The 19,110-nt window shown below is 50.2% G+C and overlaps 1 protein-coding gene across 2 annotated transcripts in view; it reads left to right on the top strand.

Annotated features, from left to right (window-relative positions):
- ERN2 (endoplasmic reticulum to nucleus signaling 2) overlaps positions 1–19,110 on the top strand; it is a 23,965-nt gene continuing 4,855 nt past the window's right edge. Inside the window, exons 1-15 of one of the 2 annotated variants that reach the window (XM_025371259.1) lie at positions 1–404; positions 2,466–2,571; positions 2,935–2,968; positions 3,235–3,307; positions 6,684–6,756; positions 6,903–7,010; positions 7,329–7,430; positions 8,572–8,836; positions 11,399–11,477; positions 11,564–11,711; positions 11,828–11,949; positions 13,181–13,336; positions 13,592–13,757; positions 18,292–18,376; positions 18,848–19,037. In XM_025371259.1, coding sequence (XP_025227044.1) covers positions 168–404; positions 2,466–2,571; positions 2,935–2,968; positions 3,235–3,307; positions 6,684–6,756; positions 6,903–7,010; positions 7,329–7,430; positions 8,572–8,836; positions 11,399–11,477; positions 11,564–11,711; positions 11,828–11,949; positions 13,181–13,336; positions 13,592–13,757; positions 18,292–18,376; positions 18,848–19,037 — 1,944 coding nt within the window. In that variant the 5' untranslated portion in view covers positions 1–167. The remainder of the gene's footprint in view (positions 405–2,465; positions 2,572–2,934; positions 2,969–3,234; positions 3,308–6,683; positions 6,757–6,902; positions 7,011–7,328; positions 7,431–8,571; positions 8,837–11,398; positions 11,478–11,563; positions 11,712–11,827; positions 11,950–13,180; positions 13,337–13,591; positions 13,758–18,291; positions 18,377–18,847; positions 19,038–19,110) is intronic. The other variant, XM_025371260.1, reaches the window with a different exon arrangement.

Below are 19,110 nucleotides of genomic sequence, written 5' to 3' on the forward strand. Positions count from 1 at the left end.
TTGTATCTGCGGTGCAGTGAGGATTCCAGGAGCTGGTGATGAACCAGCACGGTCCTCGGCACGTGGTAAGTTCTCCACAGGTGGGCTCAGTAAAATCCCTCTCCCGGTAAAGCTCCCCGCCGTGTTTGGTGGGGTGCCTGGGACGCGAGGATGCGGCTGGGAGTGTGATGAGAAGGGCGGAGACCCGCGAGGACTCCGGGCTGGGGTTGCAGGCCCAGCCAGGGGCGGAGTCTCCTCCGGGTCGGGAGCGGACGGAGCGCTCCCTGGGAGGCACCGAGGGACCTGGCCAGCCGTGCGGCTGCCCAGGCGCTATGGCGAGCGCGGCCAGGGGATCGAGGCCGTGGCCCCGGCTGGGGCTCCAGCTCCAGTTCGCGGCGCTGCTGCTCGGGGCGCTGAGTCCACAGGTGAGAGCCAGGGACCAATGCCAAGTCCCCAAAGTCGGGTCGCGGGGCGCAGGGGGTGGGGTCGTGCTCAGGGCGAGGGCGCGGCGGGGCCACGGGGGCGCCTCATGCCTGGGTGGTCCCAACTCGGGCCCCGACCGACTAAAAGCCTCCTTGGTTTGGGGAGCCGCCAGTTGCCCCCAACAAATACCTAGCTGGGGAGATCTGCCAGCGTGGAAAGGCAAGAGTAGGCCGAGCACCCCGCCTCTTCTGCAGGGAGGGGTGTAGTCTCGGGGAGGGGGCACCCGGGCACGAAAACCAGGCCTCTTAAAACTTCTGGGGATCCTGGCTTCCTTTGAAAACATGATTGACTTCAGGGCCCTCTGCTGAGAAATGCGCCTGCACTCCCAGTTTTGCCATTTCAGAGGCTTTACAATGGGGTCCTCCTACCCATGGCTGCACCCCAGGTTCATGATAATAAACCTGGGATAAATGAGTTGGGAGTGTGAGTATCTGCTCCCACGGTGCCAGGAGTAGGAGAGTCTTAAAGAAATGCAGCCAGGAGGCGAAAGTCACTTGGCCGAAGAATCCAGGTGTCCCGCCTGGAGCCCCTATGGGGCAAAAGCGATCAGGTAGAGTTAGGCACCTCTTATTCCCCGCTTCCACTTCATGGGTCCATCTCATGGTTGCCAGCTAAGAAGCAAGCCCAGTGTGGCCAGATCAGGTGTCTCAGAAAAATTAGAAATGAGAAAAATTTGAAATATTGTTTTTTTTGTAGAAATCACTCAATTTTTTAAAAAGTTGGCAGCTAATTGAAAACAAATTTTTAAGCACTAGATGGTCAAACAAAATTCATTTGTGGGCAACCAATCTGCAGCCTCTTCTCCAGACCGTTCTCCCTCCTGCCATGTGCTGCAGATGACAAAATTGAAGCCCAGAAAGAAAGAGGGGCTAGCAGATAATTTCTTGACCCTCCACTCAACACCAGTGGCTCAGCCCCAAACCCGAGGGTCCCAAAGCAGGATGTGGCCTTTGTAGGGGTGTGGCTGGGCCACCCGGATGTTAGGCCTCCTGCTGGGAGCTCAGCCTCACCCTGTTTGTTCAAGGAGGGGCTGGAGCAGGTGAGTGAGCCCAGGAGCACCAGATGTAAGTACGGGTGGCTCCAGCCCTCCTCCCACGGGCACCCTCCAGCCTTGGGTCAGGGGACCCACTGGAGCCTGGCACCAAAACCAACTGGGCTGGTTTGGGGAGGCAGAAAGGGCCATCCCAAAAGAGGCAGACATTGTGGCAGAGGAAAAAGAGGCCAGGCACAGGAATCAGAGGGATGGCAACTCAAGTCCTTAGTTTTGCCACTTATTATCTCTGTGGCTTTATGCCAATGACCTAACCTAACTTTTCTAAGCCTCAGTCTCCCTCCCCTGTAGAATGGGTGCAGTGGCTCGTGCTTGTAATCCCAACATTTTGGGAGGCTGAGGCAGGAAGATCACTTGAGGCCAGGAGTTCCAGACCAGCCTAGACAACATAGCAAGACCCCATCTCTACAAAAAATACAAAAATTAGCCAGGTGTGATGACACACACCTGTAGTCCCAACTACTTGGGAGGCTGAGGTGTGAGGATCAGCTGAGCCCAGGGGTTTGAGGCTACAGTGAACTATGACTGTGCCACTTCATTCCAGCCTGGACAATAGAGCAAGACCCTATCTTAAATTAAAACAACAAGAACAATAACGAAAGAAAACAAAACAAATAATGAAGTCATTTTGTAAAGGCCTTTAGTCTTCTTTGGAAAACCAGAATGAATTGAGGGAGTGGGTAAGGAATTGGGAATTTAGATACACTGGGAGCCAAAACCTTCCCTCAGAACCCCCTAGCTCCCACTATAACCCCTCTCTAGCTCCCACTATAACCCCTCTCTAGGATCAAAGAGATGATGGGTGACACCAGCATGTTCCCCAATCACCCTTCCTCCCCTGCTCTGTCCCCATCTGGGGGAAGGGGGAGTCATAGCCAGCCCTGCTTAGGACAGGAGCAAAGGGTGGTCCCAGACCCCTCAGAGAGCTGACTTTGTCTCTACCCCCTCGCAGGTTCATACTCTCAGGCCAGAGAGCCTCCTGCTGGTGTCCACCTTGGATGGAAGTCTTCATGCACTGAGCAAACAGACAGGGGACCTGAAGTGGACTCTGAGGGATGGTGAGCAAGAGATGGTTCCTCCTTCCTCCTTGAACCCATAGATTGGTGAAGGGGGAGTCACTGTGGCATAGAGAATAAGAACATGGGCTCTAGAATCCAATAAGCTGGTATCTACAGGCAGCTTCACTGCTTACCAGCTGTGTGGCCTTGAGAAACTCACTTTACCTCTCTGGTCCTCAACATCCTCATCTGTAAAGTGGGGCAAAAGGTATGACCCTATCTGACAGAGTTTTTGGGAAGATGGCATTACATTCATGCCAAGTGCTTGACATTACAGTCATGCTATAGCTCAGTGAATACGAGCTGTGCTTTTCAGTGGAGTCTGGAGGGAGCTGCTTATGCTCTGTGTCCCTGTCCCTGCAGATCCCGTCATCCAAGGACCAATGTACGTCACAGAGTAAGTGAACCTGGGGCCTTTTAAGGAGGAGGCAGCCGGGAGATGGGGGACTCATAGTTGTAGAGAGTTTGTGTGTGGGATGGGGATGTGTTGGAAGTAAGGGAAGAGAATTGGCTCTGGATGTGATATAGGGGAGGGTCTTGGAGCACCAAGGTGTTTCCTATAAGAACAGCTCCTAGTAGCAGGGAAGTTGGAGGGAATTTGGGGCCTTCATGAAACTGGGGGGCAAGCACCCACTGGTTTCCTTGTTCCTCTCTGCTCCACAGAATGGCCTTTCTCTCTGACCCAGCTGATGGCAGCCTGTACATCTTGGGGACCCAAAAACAACAGGGATTAATGGTTTGTATCCCATGGTGTTTGGGAATGGGTGAGGGCCAGGGCTTTCGTCAGGTGGAGCACTGAGAGGTGGAGAGGCAGTATGGTCAGTATTTCCTGTCCTGCAGAGGATGTAAGTCAGGACTCAGCACATTGTGAGAAGGCTGTCTGAGGGACCCATTGAAAGGGTGGTAAGGGGAGGTCTGGCTGTGTCTGCAGGGCAATCTGACTGTCAAGCTGGGGGTATCCCAGGGGCTTCTCCAGGACTCTGAGGACTTTAAGGAGAAATGTATATACCAGTTAGCTTTTGCTAAATAAAAACCAACCCAAAACTCAAGAGCTTAAAACTCAAACATCACTTAAATTTATTCAACTCAGAATTTGGTGAGATGACAATTTAGACTGGGCTCAGCACAGTGGTTCTTCTGCTGGTCTTGACTGAACTTGTTCATGCATGTGTGGTCAGCTGCTAGTCAGCTGGATGGCTCTGTTTCTGAAAGTTGGTTGGTAGTTGGTTGGCTTTTGGCAGGGGTGGCTGGGCCATGTGTCTCTTATCCCTAGCAGGCAAGCCTAGGCTTGTTGACATGGTATCAACAAGGGACCCAAAGCAGCAATACATAAGCACTTTTCTTTTTTTTTTTTTTTTTTTTTTTTTGAGAGGGAGTCTGGCTCTGTCGCCCAGGCTGGAGTGCAGTGGCCGGATCTCAGCTCACTGCAAGCTCTGCCTCCCGGGTTTACACCATTCTCCTGCCTCAGCCTCCTGAGTAGCTGGGACTACAGGCACCCGCCACCTCGCCCGGCTAGTTTTTTTTGTATTTTTTAGTAGAGATGGGGTTTCACCGTGTTAGCCAGGATGGTCTTGATCTCCTGACCTCGTGATCCGCCCGTCTCGGCCTCCCAAAGTGCTGGGATTACAGGCTTGAGCCACCGCGCCCGGCCACATAAGCACTTTTCAAGCTTCTGTTTGTGTCACATTTACTAATGGCTCATCAGCCAAAGCAGGTCACATAGCCAAACTGAGAATCCAGTGGTGAAAAAACAGACCCCATCTCTTTATGGAAGGAACTGAAAAACTCACCTTGTGAAGGGACACAGACACAGACATGAATACAAGATGAAAAGCAATCTGTGGCCATTTTTTGCAATCTTCCACATCAGGGCTCTGAATGGGGTGGAATGTGCTTTGTCAGAATTCCTTTTTTTTTAATTTAAACACATTTTTTAAAGACAGGGTCTCATTATGTGTTCAGGTTGGAGTGCAGTGGTATGATCACAAGGCTCACTGCAGCCTCGAACTCCTGGCCTCAAGTGATCCTTGCACCTCAGTATCCTGAGTAGCTGGGACTACAGGTGCACACCACCACACCCAGTTCTTTGTCAGAATTCTAACCATGTCAGGGGAAGCCTGCCAGAAAAGTCTTAAGTATATGATTTAGGAAGGTGAAGTGATAAGAAATTTTAGTGTGTGAATCAGGCAAGGTCTCAGCTGCAAACACATGGCATATTCAAATAGAATAGTTTGAGGACATTTTGTTAAACGTGTGAGCAGAGTATAGGAAACCACAAGGGATAGTGCAGTATATTAGTTCATTCTTTCATTGCTATACTAAAAAAAATTACCTGAGACTGGGTAATTTATAAGAAAGGAGGTTTCACTGACTCGTGGTTCTACAGGCTGTACAGGAAGTGTAGTAGCTTCTGCTTCTGGAGAGACCTCAGGAAATTTACAATCATGGCAGAAGGCAAGAAGGGGAAGCAGGCACATCTTACATGCCCAGAGCAGGAGCAAGAGAGAGAAAGGGAGGAGGTGCCACCCACTTTTAAACAACCAGATCTGGTGAGAACTCTATTACAAGAACAGCACCGGCTGGGCACAGTGGCTTAAGCCTGTAATCCCAGCACTTTGGGAGGCCAAGGTAGGGAGATCACCTGAGGCTAGGAGTTTGAAACCAGCCTGGCCAACATGGTGAAACCCTGTCTCTACCAAAAAATACAAAAATTAGCCAGGTGTGGTGGCACATGCCTGCAGTCCCAACTGCTTGGGAGGCTGAGGCAGAAGAATCGCTTGAACCCGGGAGGCAGAGGTTGCAGTGAGCCAAGATCACACCACTGCACTCCAGCCTGGATGACAGAGTGATACCCTGTCTCCAAAAAAAAAAAAAAAAAAGAACAGCACCAAATTAAGAAATCTGTCCCCATGATCCAATCACCTCCCACCAGGCCCCACCTCTAACATTGGAGGGATTGCAATTCAACAATTTTTGTGGGGACGCAAATCCAAAGCATATCACGCAGTATCCTTCGGTTTGTGACAGTGGGGTGACATTATCAGCCCTAATTCTGGAGGCTGGGGAGGGAGCAGCTACCACAGCCTGGAGCTGGAGAGAGCTGTCCCAAGAGCACCACCCGATGGGACCTCAGGGCTTCAGTGGAAGGACACAGCCAGCCCATGAGGACTCTGTGGCAAGGACACCAGGGCATACTCTGATCTCACCCTGTCCCTATTATCCAAACCCAGCAGGAAGCCAGAGCACATGGTGCCCACAGACATAACCCAGACAAGTCCAGCTTTGGGGAGAAAGCAGAGTAGAGAAGGGTGAAGGATGGAGCTTCACTCCTAGCCAGCATCAGGCCATGGTCTCCTTTATTGAAGTATCCGTGTCAGTTGTTTTGGTTTTTTTGTAATTAAACTCCCCACTAGATGTGTGTGAGGTTTTTTTGTTTGTTTGTTTGTTTCATTTTATTTTGTTTAGAGACAGAGTCTCACCCTATCTCCTAGGCTGGAGTGCAGTGGCACAATCATAGCTCACTGCAGCCTTGAACTCCTGGGCTTAAGCAATCCTCCCACCTCAGCCGCACAAATAGCTGGGATTACAGGCACAAGTCACCATGCTCAGCAAATTTTTTTTATTTTTTATTTTTATTTTTTTTCTGTAGAGACGAGGTCTCACCGTGTTGCCCTCTGGTCTTGAATTCCTGGTCTCAAGCAACCCTCCTGCCTCAGCCTCCCAATGTGCTGGGAGTACAAGCATGAGCCACCATGCCCGCCCCAGTGCAAGTTTTTGAGGAGGAGGTCAGGTCAGGCCAGGAGCAAGTGGTTCACGTGGTACCTTGACACTGGGTATGGGAATTTTTGCATTTCCTCAAGAGGCTGTGTAGCACAATGATTCAGTGTGCTGGCTCTGGAGCCTGACTGCCTGGGTTCAAGCCCAGGCTCTGTCATTTAGTAGCTGTGTGACATTAGCCAAGTTACATGCCCTCTCTAAACCCCAGGTTCCTTACCTAAAAAGTGGAAATGATAGTAATACCTGCTAATCGGTTGCTATGGAAATGGGCTCACCTGCACAGTGAACATTGTGTGTTTCTGCTCTTACTCCTTCCTGGAAATTTTCCCTCCTAGAAACTGCCATTCACCATCCCTGAGCTGGTTCATGCCTCTCCCTGCCGCAGCTCTGATGGGGTCTTCTACACAGGTGAGCATCTCTCCAGCCTGTGGGGTCCAGGTTCAGCCACCAGAGGCAGGGATCTAAGTCATGACGGGCTCATTAGGCACAGGAGTGGCGGGACCACACCTCTTCCCATGCCAGCTTGAAAGCTAACACACTTTCCACCTCCACAGGCCGGAAGCAGGATGCCTGGTTTGTGGTGGACCCCGAGTCAGGGGAGACCCAGATGACACTGACCACAGCGGGTTCCTCCACCCCCCGCCTCTACATCGGCCGAACACGTGAGTCAGGCCCCAGCTATTCCTCAAGCTCTGGGCAGCCTCCCCTTTTGCTCTGCTGAGATCTGGCTGTGGCTAACCAAGTTGAATTCAGGACAGTCTGTTAGTCATCAACAAACATTCTACAGAGCACTGAACTAGGAGCCAGGGATAGAGCTGTAAACAAGACAGCTCCAGTCTCTGCCACTGTGATGTTCACAGGCTTCCAGGTCTCTAGGCTGTGTGCTCAGGAAACCCCCACTCCTACAAGACAAATGGCCCCTGGGGTTGGAGGGAGCATCACATGGACTTTCCTGGTAATCTTGCTTCTGGGATCCCCAGAGTATACGGTCACCATGCATGACCCAAGAGCCCCAGCCCTGCGCTGGAACACCACCTACCGCCGCTACTCAGCGCCCCCCATGGACGGCTCACCCGGAAAATGTAAGTTCCATCTTTCTGTGGTCCCATCTTGGAGCAAGGTCTCCAGCCCGGGGAACCCTGAACAGCATCGACGACCAATTCCCAGCCACATTTTGACCCACTTGACCTCCCCAGGGACCCCATATACTAAATGGCACACCCCTGATGGCTGACCCCAAGTGACTCCCTCAACACCCAGACCGACCCTCCTGAACCCTGGCCAGTCCCTCAACCTCCTAACTCTTCTATACTCCAAGTGGCCCCAATCAGGTAACCCTGGATGACTTCCCACATGCAGAGTGACCCCAAACAGCCCCTGAGAAATCTCTGGGTATCCTAACTGACCCCTATATATAACCCCTGAAAGCTGACCCTAAGTAGCCTCTTGCATATACTGACTCCCTAGGTGACCCTGACCACTCCCCACCATTTTTTGTGAGATGGGGTCTCACTCTGTCGTCACCCAGGCTGGAGTGCAGTAGTGTGATCATAGCTTACCACAGCCTCCAACTCCTGGGCTCAAGTGATCCTCTATCCTCAGCCTCCTGAATAGCTGGGACTGCAGGTGTGCACCACCAAGCCTGGCTCATCTTTTTTGTAGAGATGGGGTCTTGCTATGTTGCCCAGGCTGATCTCAAACTCCTGGGTACTGGGATTACAAGCATAGGCCACCACACCTGGCCCACCCTCTCGATATTATGACTGATACCCAACTGCCTGAGTGACCTTACAGGTGCCCCTAAGGCCCCCCCAAGCCCTGATTCCATAATTCTGCATGAGACCTGACCCTGATCACCTCAGCAGAGGTGAGGTCACCTATGCACCCCAGCTGACCCCTCTCACACTCTAAGTGACTCCCAAGTGATACACATGCCTCCAGGCCACCCTGATTGATCCATCCTAGGTGACCATCTGTTGACCATGGGCAATACCCCACCATCCTAAGTGACTCAAACTGACTCCCACACATCTGAGTCACCTTTGAATGACCCTGTTTGTCTCATTTTCAAAGTGACCCCATAAACTCCAACAAACCTTCTCATGTCCTGATAACCCTCCATGTGATCTCCACACACCAGAGTGACCCCCTCACCCAGAGGGCACCCTTGGACCCTCTTAGGAGAGCTTCCAATCACATCTCCCCAGCCACCTTTCTCGGCAGACATGAGCCACCTGGCGTCCTGTGGGATGGGCCTGCTGCTCACTGTGGACCCAGAAAGTGGGGCAGTGCTGTGGACACAAGACCTGGGCGTGCCTGTGATGGGCGTCTACACATGGCACCAGGACGGCCTGCGCCAGCTGCCGCATCTCACCCTGGCTCGAGACACTCTGCATTTCCTCGCCCTCCGCTGGGGCCACATCCGACTGCCTGCCTCAGGCCCCCAGGACACAGCCACCCTCTTCTCTGCCTTGGATACCCAGCTGCTGTAGGTGTTCATGCCTGGGGCCTAGGGAGGGAGCCGTCTGGGGGTTGCAGGCTGGGTCTGATGGCCAGGCGAGATGTTCAGCTGTGACACACCAGTACAGCTGAACCAGGGGTCAAAACATTTCAAATTGGTTACTTACCCAACTGGTGTCCTGTGCTGCCCTCCAAGCGACCCCAGTACCCCCTGGGTAGCCCCCACCGTTCAGCACCTCATAGGGTAAGATCTGGCCTAGGAGGGTGTACTAGTCTGTTTCATGCTGCTGATAAAGACATACCCAAGACTGGGCAATTTACAAAATAAAGAGGCTTAATTGGACTTACAGTTCCATGTGGTTGGGGAAGCCTCACAACCATGGCAGAAAGCAAGGAGCAGCAAGTCACATCTTACGTGGATGGTGGCAGGCAAAGAGAGGAGCATATGCAGGGAAACTCTCCCTTATAAAACCATCAGATCTTGTGAGATGTATTCACTATACGAGAACAGCATGGGAAAGCCCTCATGATTTAATTACCTCCCACCGGGTCCCTCCCACAACACATGGAAATTCAAGATGAGATTTTGGTGGGGACACAGCCAAACCATATCAGAGGGGGACTCCAGGTCTTAACCTGTTCTGGTTAGTAGGTGCTGTGCCTTATCGATTGTTAAATACTTTAAATAACAACCTTATTGCATCTAACACCTTAGTGTCCCCATCTTGAGAAACCAGTAGACAGCTTGGGAAAATCAGGGATCATCCATTCATTTCAATTCATTCTACAAATATTAATTGAGCACTTACTGTGTGCCAGTCTCACTAGAGTCTGGGAGTACAATAGCAAATAACCCAGTCATTGTTCCTGCCTATAAGAACCCGAGTTTAATGGGAGAGACAGATATGTAAAGAGACTATTGCAACCTGATATGATAAAGGATGAGATAAGAGTAGTATAAGATGCCATGGGAATGTATACGAAGAGTACCCACATCAAGACTGGGGACAAGAGGCAGTCATGGAAAGCTTCCTGGAGGAATGAACATCTAAATTGAAACCTAAAAAATGAATAGGAAATGAGAGAGAGGAGAGAGCATAGAACTCAGGGAACAGGAAAAAATTAAATAAGACTGAAATACAGACCTGAGAAAGAAGTAGGGTCTGAGATTATAAGCTAAGAAGAGATCTTGTAGGATCATTTAAAGGGCTTGGACATTTTCTCCTAAAGTTAAAAAGTCACTGGAGAGTTTTAAGGAAGGAAGTGATTTGATCATATTTTCACTTTAGAAAGAATATCTTAGAGTGGTATATGGAAAGAAATGGACCATTCATGGAATATTGATTTGTTCAGGAAAGAAATGAGATACTTTATCCTAGAGCAGAAACTCTAGAGAGGAAAAGAAGTGGAGTGTGAGATATATTAGAAGGAAGAACCAGTGAAAATTTGGTGATTAGGGAGTTGCAACGAGTCAAAGATCATGCTCAGGTTTCTAGAAGCATGTGGGTGCTGTCATTTTCAGAGGCAGGGAACACTAGAGGAGGTGGGGGAGAAGAATGAGGAAGAGGTAAAGAATGATGTAATGAGTCTATATTTAGAAAATTGAGCTCAGCCGGGTGCCGTGGCTCACGCCTGTAATCCCAGCACTTTGGGAGACCGAGGCGGGCAGATCACGAGGTCAGGAGATCAGACCATCCTGGCTAACACGGTGAAACCCTGTCTCTACTAAAAAATACAAAAAATTAGCCAGGCGTGGTGGCGGGTGCCTGTAGTCCCAGCTACTCAGGAGGCTGAGGCACGAGAATGGTGTGAACCTGGGAGACAGAGCTTGCAGTGAGCTGAGATCATGCCACTGCACTCCAGTCTGGGCAACAGAGCAAGACTCCATCTCAAAAAAAAAGAAAAGAAAAGAAAAGAGAAAATAAAAGAAAGAGGGAGGGAAGGAAGGAAGGAAGGAAGGAAGGAAGGAAGGAAGGAAGGAAGGAAGGAAGGGAGGAAGGGAGTGAGGGAAGGGAAGGAAGGAAGGAAAGAAAGAAAATTGTGCTCTTGAAAGAGGTCTCGGTTAGACATAGATTTGAAATCATGACTATAGAACATGTTATCAGGTAGCTTTCGCTGCATAACAAATTGCCCCAAACAGAGAACTTAAAAAACAACAATTTATTATTTTTTAAGATTCTGTGGGTCAGCTGGGGTGGGTGGGTGGTTTTTCTGCAGTCTGCTTGTGGCTTGGTTGAGTCTGGAGAATCTAGGATGGCCTCACTCACCTATCTCATAGTTGATGGACTATTTGGCCTATGGGGGATTAAAGAGGTCTCTCACGCCCCAGCAGGCTAGCCTGGGTTTTCTCCCATGGTAGTCTCAGGGTCTACAGAAAAATGCAGAAGGAAGCCTCAAGGCACAAGCACTTTTCAACCTCTACTTATGCCACATTTGCTGTTGTCTATTGATTAAAGCAAGTCTCATGGCTAAGCCGAGTCAATGTGAGAGGGAAATATACAAGGGCATGAGTACCCTGATAATTGAAACTACACATCACCAGCATTCATTCTCTTCTTTTTCTTCTCTTCTTTTTCTTCTCTCCCGCTAGGATGACGCTGTATGTGGGGAAGGATGAAACTGGCTTCTATGTCTCTAAAGCACTGGTCCACACAGGAGTGGCCCTGGTGGTGAGAAGTGGTCTCTGAGTGGGCTGGAAAAAGGATGAATGGGAGAAGAACCTCCCTCACTTATGGCTCTCCATCTTCTGCCGTAGCCTCGTGGACTGACCCTGGCCCCCACAGATGGCCCCACCACAGATGAGGTGACACTCCAAGTCTCAGGAGAGCGAGAGGGCTCACCCAGCACTGCTGTTAGATACCCCTCAGGCAGTGTGGCCCTCCCAAGCCAGTGGCTGCTCATTGGTGAGATCCTCTGGCTAAAGTTGGGAGTAGATGAAGATAAAGAACCTGTGAGCCCAGCTTCTGAGCTGGAAAGCTAAGGTCCCCTTCAGCCCGATGACTTTTGCCCCCCACCTTAGGACACCATGAGCTACCCCCAGTCCTGCACACCACCATGCTGAGGGTCCATCCCACCCCGGGGAGTGGAACTGCAGAGACAAGACCCCCAGAGAACACCCAGGCCCCAGCCTTCTTCTTGGAGGTCAGTGCTGGCAGAGAGTGGGGGGTAGGGAGGCCCCAGCAGATGGGGGAATAGCCCCTGGACCTTTTCCTCAGGCTGCTAAGAATAACAATCAGGGTGGGTCAATTGACCTCACACAATTTCCCAGAAGACAAACTTTTTGTTGTTGTTGTTGTTGTTACTGCCAGAAACACGTTAGAAGTGTCAAAAAGTGGCTGCGCATGATGGCTTATTCTTATATTCTCAGCATTTTGGAAGGTCAGTGTGGGAGGATGGATGGCTTGAGGTCAGGAGCTTGAGATCAGCCTTGGTAACACAGCAAGACCCCATCTCTACAAAAAAAAAATTAAATAGCCGGGCGAGGTGGCGGGCGCCTGTAGTCCCAGCTGCTCGGGAGGCTGAGGCAGGAGAATGGCGTGAACCCGGGAGGCGGAGCTTGCAGTGAGCTGAGATCCAGCCACTGCACTCCAGCCTGGGCGACAGAGCGAGACTCCCCCCCAAAAAAAAAAAAAAAAAAAAAAATTAAAAATTAGTGGGGCATGGTGGTGTGCACCTGTAGTCCCAGCTACTCAGGAGGCTGAGGTGGGAGGATTGCTTGAGCCCAAGAGTTTGAGGCTGCCGTGAGCTATGGTCATACCACTGCACTGGATAACACAGTGAAACCCTGTCTCTTCAAAAAAAAAAAAAGAAAAAAAAAAGACACTGACTACCTAAATCATGAAACGTAGGTCATGTTTTCTTTATTCTTCTTCAGTGTAAAAACTGTAAAATATTCATTGAAAACAAAAACTATAAAAGCATGTGCTCCTGGGAGAGGGTTGGACCCAAATCACTAGTAAATAGCTCAAGGTTAGAAGGAACAGCCATGGCCTAGAGCAATAATTCTCAAATCCGGTTGCTCATCAGAATCACCTGGAAGCCAACTCCAGAGCTAACGCATTTAGAATCTCTGGAGGTGGATATCTATGTTTTTCGTGACATTCCAAGAGTACCTGTGTCTTTTCGTGACCTCTCATGAAATGCTGGTCATTGGGTAGAAATGAAACCATTCTTTTCTTAGAAACCATTCTTAGAAAACCATTCTTCTGGACAACATGATGTTTCAGCACTGTGGAGAGTGCCACGTTTCCCACCATACACAGACCACTCACTGCCCCTTCAGCTAAGCCCAGCCCTGTGCGGGGTAATGAAGAAAGGTTAGGGGTTCCCCGGTGGAAGGAGGTGCTAACAGTGAAGGGCCCTTTATCCCCAGCTATTGAGCCTGAGCCGAGAGAAGCTTTGGGACTCCGAGCTGCATCCAGAAGAAAAGATTCCAGACTCCTACCTGGGGCTGGGACCCCAAGACCTGCTGGCAGCTAGCCTCACTGCTGTCCTCCTGGGAGGGTGGATTCTATTTGTGATGAGGCAGGTAGGCCCATCGCCCTGACCTCAGGTCTGTCTTGGGGAAATGCTGCTCCTCCTCTCTGAGACCACTCAGCAACTCTCTCCCTCTACCCAGCTCTGACTTTGCCCCCTGCCTCCCTCCCAGCAGCTCTCCAGGCCCCTGTGATCTTGCTCTGTAAGTTCATTGCTGCCTGGTGAGGCCATCTCAGTCACAGATACTGGGCCCATCACAGGGCAGGGTGTGGCCAGGACAGAGCTCTTTTAGGCTCTCATGTTACAGCAGCAGCCGCAGGTGGTGGAGAAGCAGCAGGAGACCCCCCTGGTACCTGCAGATTCTACTGACATCTCCCAGGATGCCCAGTCCCTGCACTCAGGGGTCACCCTGAGGAGCCAGAAGAGGCTTCAAAGTCCCTCGAAGCAAGCCCAGCCACTCGACGACCCTGAAGGTGAGCTTGAGTGAACGGGACAGGGTAGTCAGGAACAGAGAAAAGCAAGGGGCAGATTTAACTGCAAAGCTGGTTTATAAAAAGCCACTATAGTGGGGTGGTTAGGTCTACATGAATTAATAAGAGTGTTTTGAGTAGAGCCTGTTATGTAATTGAGCACTCTAGGAGTGTCTGCTGTCATTTTTTAATCATCATTTTTTTGGAGACAGGATCTTGCTCTGTTGTCCAGGCTGGAGTGCAGTGGCACAATCATAGCTCACTGCAGTCTCAAGCTCCTGGGCTCAAGAAATCCTCCCTCCTCAGCCTCTCAAGTAGCTGTGACTACAGGCATAAACCAGCATGCAGAGCTAATTTTAAAGTTTTGTGTGTTTTTTTTGGTAGAGATTGGGTCTCGCTATGCTGCCCAGGCTGGTCTTGAACTGATGTCCTCTAGCGATCCTCCCACCTCAGCCTCCCAAAGTGCTGGGATTACAGGCATGAGTCACCATGCCCAGCTCATTATTGTATTATTATTTTCAAGGAACCTGGGTGTAGATAAAACTGGGTATAGATCTAAGGCTGCTCTCTGTTTACCTCCTTTGAGCTTAGTTTTTTCATTTGTCAAATGGGAATAATAACATCCAGCTCATTACATCATCTCACCATGAGAAGTCACAATCATTATTATTAAATAATACTTAGGTAATATTAATATTCATGTTAAAATGATGTTATATTTGGAAACAATGATAGTAAATGACCTTTGTGCAATTTAGTACCTTTTATTTTTTAAACGCTTCTCTTATCTTTTCTCAGTTTTGTCCTATAAGGACTAAAGCCCTTTCAGGTTGGGCACAGTGGCTCACACCTGTAATCCCAGAACTTTCAGAGGCCAAGGTGGGGATTGCTTAAGGACAGGAGTTCGAGACCAGCCTGGGAAACATAGGGAGACCCGTCTCTACAAATAATACAAACAATTCGCCAGGCGTGGTGGTGTGCACCTGTAGTCCCAGCTACTCAGGAGGCTAAGGCAGGAGGATCACTTGAGTCCAGAAGGTCGAGGCTGCAGTGAGCTGTGAACCTTTCAAGGTTCCTCTGGCATCTGGAATGCTCCAGGGGCTTCTTGCATGCCTTTACCAATCAGCCCAGGCTACTTCTGCTTGATTGGCTCTGGGTTGGGCTCATGTATTTGGTTGTCTTTGTGAACTCGGCTCCTTCTAGTCACTGCTCAAGCCACTTCCTCATACCTTGGCCCCACTCTGCCATCACCTTCTCAGGCGGAAGTTTACGCTACACGTGGCTTGATGCTCCAGTGCTGTTCACAATGTCCGCCTCTGTGGTCACTGTGCCTTAGCCCAGAGGAAAACAGCTCCCCTTCCTCAGGAGTCAGCTCTTTCAGAGGGCCCTGCAGCAGGATTTCCTCAGCCCTGAGCTGTTGAGGTTTTTGTCATTTTACTGGTCCTGGGTGGGTCCAAGTAATACCCCACTGTACCCCAAAACGCCCATCTCCCTGGACCTTCTGCCTCGAGTTGAGTCTGGCTATTTACCTGGACAACCAGGACTCCATCTTTCCCCAGGGTCATTCTTGTCAAAGTCCTTATGGACTGTTTTATGGTTCACAAAACTACAGTGGAGTCACAGCCAACTTTCATTTAACTTGAATAAATTTGGCCAGGTGCAGTGGCTCATGCCTGTAATCCCAGCACTTTGGGAGGCTGAGGCAAGGGGATCACTTGAGGTCAGGAGTTCGAGACCAGCCTGGCTAACATGGTGAAACCACATCTCTACTAAAAATAAAAAAATGAGCCTGGTGTGGTGGTCGGTGCCTGTAGTTCCAGCTACTGGGGGGTGACTGAGGTACAAGAATTGCTTGAATCCAAGAGGCAGAGGTTGCAGTGAGCCAAAATTGTGCCACTGCACTCCAGCCTGGGCAACAGGGCAAGACTACACCTCAAAACAAAACAAAAAACCCACAAAAAAACAAAAACAAAAACTTACAGAAACTCATCTACATATGCTTGGCTGGGCCTCCCTCAGGACTTCTGGCTGCATCATGCATTCAATGACAAGTGGATGCAATCCCGCCTGAACCAGAGATAACATTTATATAGCGCTTACTGTATACCAGGCTATACCAGGCACTGTTCTGAATCATTTGAATGCATTAACTCATGAGATAACATTCCTGTGAGGTCAATGTTATTATAGAATGCCCCTTTTATGGAAGAGGAAACTAAGGCAGAAAGGTCTAGTGACAATTCCCAACCCAACCCCGGCTCACAAAGCTAACAAGTGGCAGCTCAGGGGTCCAAATGCACGTGGCTGGCTCCAGCAGGTGCCCTCATTTCTGTGAGATGGTGCCCCTGCTTGAACAATACCCGGCAAATACCTGTGAAAGAATGTGACTGACTGTAAGTGTTCCCCAACCTGTAGAGAAGCAGCAGCAAAGTCCATCATGTGTATTCAGGATTTCCAGAGGTAATTCTGACTGTATGCCCTTTCTCCCTGACACGACAACTTTTGATTACTTTAGAGTTGAACTTGGGAGGCCGAGGTAGGAGGATTGCTTGAGCCCAGCCTGGGCAACATAGTGAAGCCCCATCTCTACAAAAATTAAAAATACAAAAAGATTAGCCAGGCATGGAGGCATATGCCTGTAATCCAGCTGCTTGGGGGGCTGAGGCAGGAGGTTTGCTTGAGCCCAGGAGTTCGAGGTTGCAGTGAACCTAGATCACGCCAGTGCACTCCAGCCTGGGTGACAGAGTGAGCCCCTGTTTCTAAAAAAACAACAATGACAACAAAAGCTCCCACATTTGCTGCCTCTCCATTATAATTATGCAAAAGGCTGAGCAGAGTGATGGCAAATATCTGTGTGTGCAGACTGAGCCTCGCCAGCTCATTATATCTGCATTGAAGGCCTTTGTGGCCTTAAGTCTGGCATCTCTCTTCAAGGGTGCTTCTGAACATCTAACCCAGGAAACTCTAAGCAAGTGTTTACTCCATGCTGAGAGCACTGAGAGCAGACACACAAGAGCCTCTGAGTCCAGCAGAGCCAGTGACACAAAGAGGGCCCAGAAGGGTGACTGTCACCCACAGTCAGATGAGCAGGGTTTGTTCAAGCAGCTCTGTCCCTGCTCGCTGATCTGCCTGTTTTTCCTATGTGTGGGTGGTGTGCTTCTAGCAAGGCCCTGCCTGAGCCCATTACTCCAGAAAGTTCAGTGTATACCAATGAAGGTACTGCCTGCATCTTGCTGACAGATGAGTGTGAACTCTAAGCAAATAATCCAGAGGAATGCTAAGGTGCAGCTTGGTGATTTTCTCACTGATCCCTAATGCTGATATTATTATTATTATTATTATTATTATTATTATTATTATTGAGATAGGGTCTTGCTGTGTCACTCAGGCTGAAATGTAGCTCACTGTAACCTCTGCTTCCCAGGCTCAAGCCAATCCTCCCACCTCAGCCTCCCAAGTAGCTGGACTACAGGCACACAACACCATGCCTGGCTAATTTTTTTTTTTTTTTTTTTGTAAAGATGGGGTTTCATCATGTTGCCCAGGCTGGTCTCGAACTCAAGTGACCCACCTGCCCCGGCCTCCCAAAGTGCTGGGGTTACAGGTGTGAGCCACGGTGCCCAGACCTAATGCTGATTTTCATTTACTCTTCCTAAAGCTGACTGTAAAAACTGAAGCTAGAAACTCTAAGTAGAATGTTCTCAGGACCACTGCACTGCACAACTCTAGGGGTGCCATATACGTTTTGCTATATGAATAGTAGCCGTTGGAGCTGAGCAGGACACAGCCTGCCCAGATTTGCCAGGGTCAGAGTGAGACATCTCTCACAGACTGCCCAAAGGGAAGGGCAGTAACTGTCCCAACCTACAGATCTTTGCCCACCTGAGCCAACCCCACCCATCCTAATGGGAAACCAAGGACTCTGGGGGGCTCCCTGCTGCCCTGGAACTAACTCTGGGCAGGTTAGCATCCAATGCCCACTGCTTCTGTCCGGTCCAGTCTTTTTTCTGTGTTTACACTCACTCTCATCACTCTTCCAACTGCCGGAACTCACCTTCCCTTGAAATTGAAGCTGATTCAGTGTCAATTAAAAGGATTCGGTTACAGCTGGTGGAGGTGGGCAGAATGGCAGAGAATGTAAAGGGAAAATAAAACAAACCTGTGCAGAAGATGCCGAAAGAGGGGGAGAGATAAAAGAGGATAATATAGCAGACATCACCTCTACCCGTTCTTTCAATATATCCATTTAATCCTCACAATAATATTGTGTGGGCTCTTTAACCTTAGTTCACCGCTCTACAGATGAGAATACTGAGGGCACAGAAGTGAGGAATTTGCCTAAGTAGACAAAGAGTCAGTGGCAGCACCAGACATTGAACCCAGACAGTCTGGCACCTGGGCCCTTGCTCTTACCCACTGCACCAGGCTAAGCATGGGAGGGTGGAGGCGCAGAAAAGGTCGAGGTGAGTGTGGACTGGGCCAGTGGCAGGCAAAGGTAGGCAGAGGCTCCCTGAGTCACCACCCTCCTCTCCTCCAGCTGAGCAACTCACCGTAGTGGGGAAGATTTCCTTCAATCCCAAGGACGTGCTGGGCCGCGGGGCAGGCGGGACTTTCGTTTTCCGGTGAGTGGCAGCCAGGAGCCAAGCTGGGGACATGGCACTCACAGCCCTCGTGGGCACTGTCCCCAAGAGAGACATTCTTCCAAAGACTCCCCGAGGTGGGTACAGGTTAATCTCTCACTCACCAGTCCTGCTCTTTCCCTCTTTCCTTTATCTGCTTTTTTTTTTTTTTTTTGAGTCTTTTTCTGTTGCCCAGGCTGGAGGGCAGTGGTGCAATCTCAGCTCACTGCAACCGCCGCTTCCCAGGTTGAAGCAATTCTGGGCTTCAGCCTCCCCAGTAGTTGGGATTACAGGTGTGTATCACCACGCCCGGCTAATTTTTACATTTTTTTAGTAGAGACAGGGTTTCGCCATGTTGGCCAGGCTGGTCTTGAACTCCTGACCTCAAGTGATCCTCCCGCCTTGGCCTCCCAAAGTGCCCTTTATCTCGTTTCCCTGAATACCCCCCTGCCCCCGCCATCACCCACTTTCCAGGGGACAGTTTGAGGGACGAGCAGTGGCTGTCAAGCGGCTCCTCCGCGAGTGCTTTGGCCTGGTTCGGCGGGAAGTTCAACTGCTGCAGGAGTCTGACAGGCACCCCAATGTGCTCCGCTACTTCTGCACCGAGCGGGGACCCCAGTTCCACTACATTGCCCTGGAGCTCTGCCGGGCCTCCTTGCAGGAGGTGAGTTGAGGGCTCAGGGGGGGGGGGGGGGAAGGTCCGGGCTGGAGATTGATGCTTTGGCCCTCACTGCTGC

This window comes from Theropithecus gelada, chromosome 20 (genome assembly GCF_003255815.1).
Source record: "Theropithecus gelada isolate Dixy chromosome 20, Tgel_1.0, whole genome shotgun sequence".
NCBI lineage: Eukaryota > Metazoa > Chordata > Mammalia > Primates > Cercopithecidae > Theropithecus > Theropithecus gelada.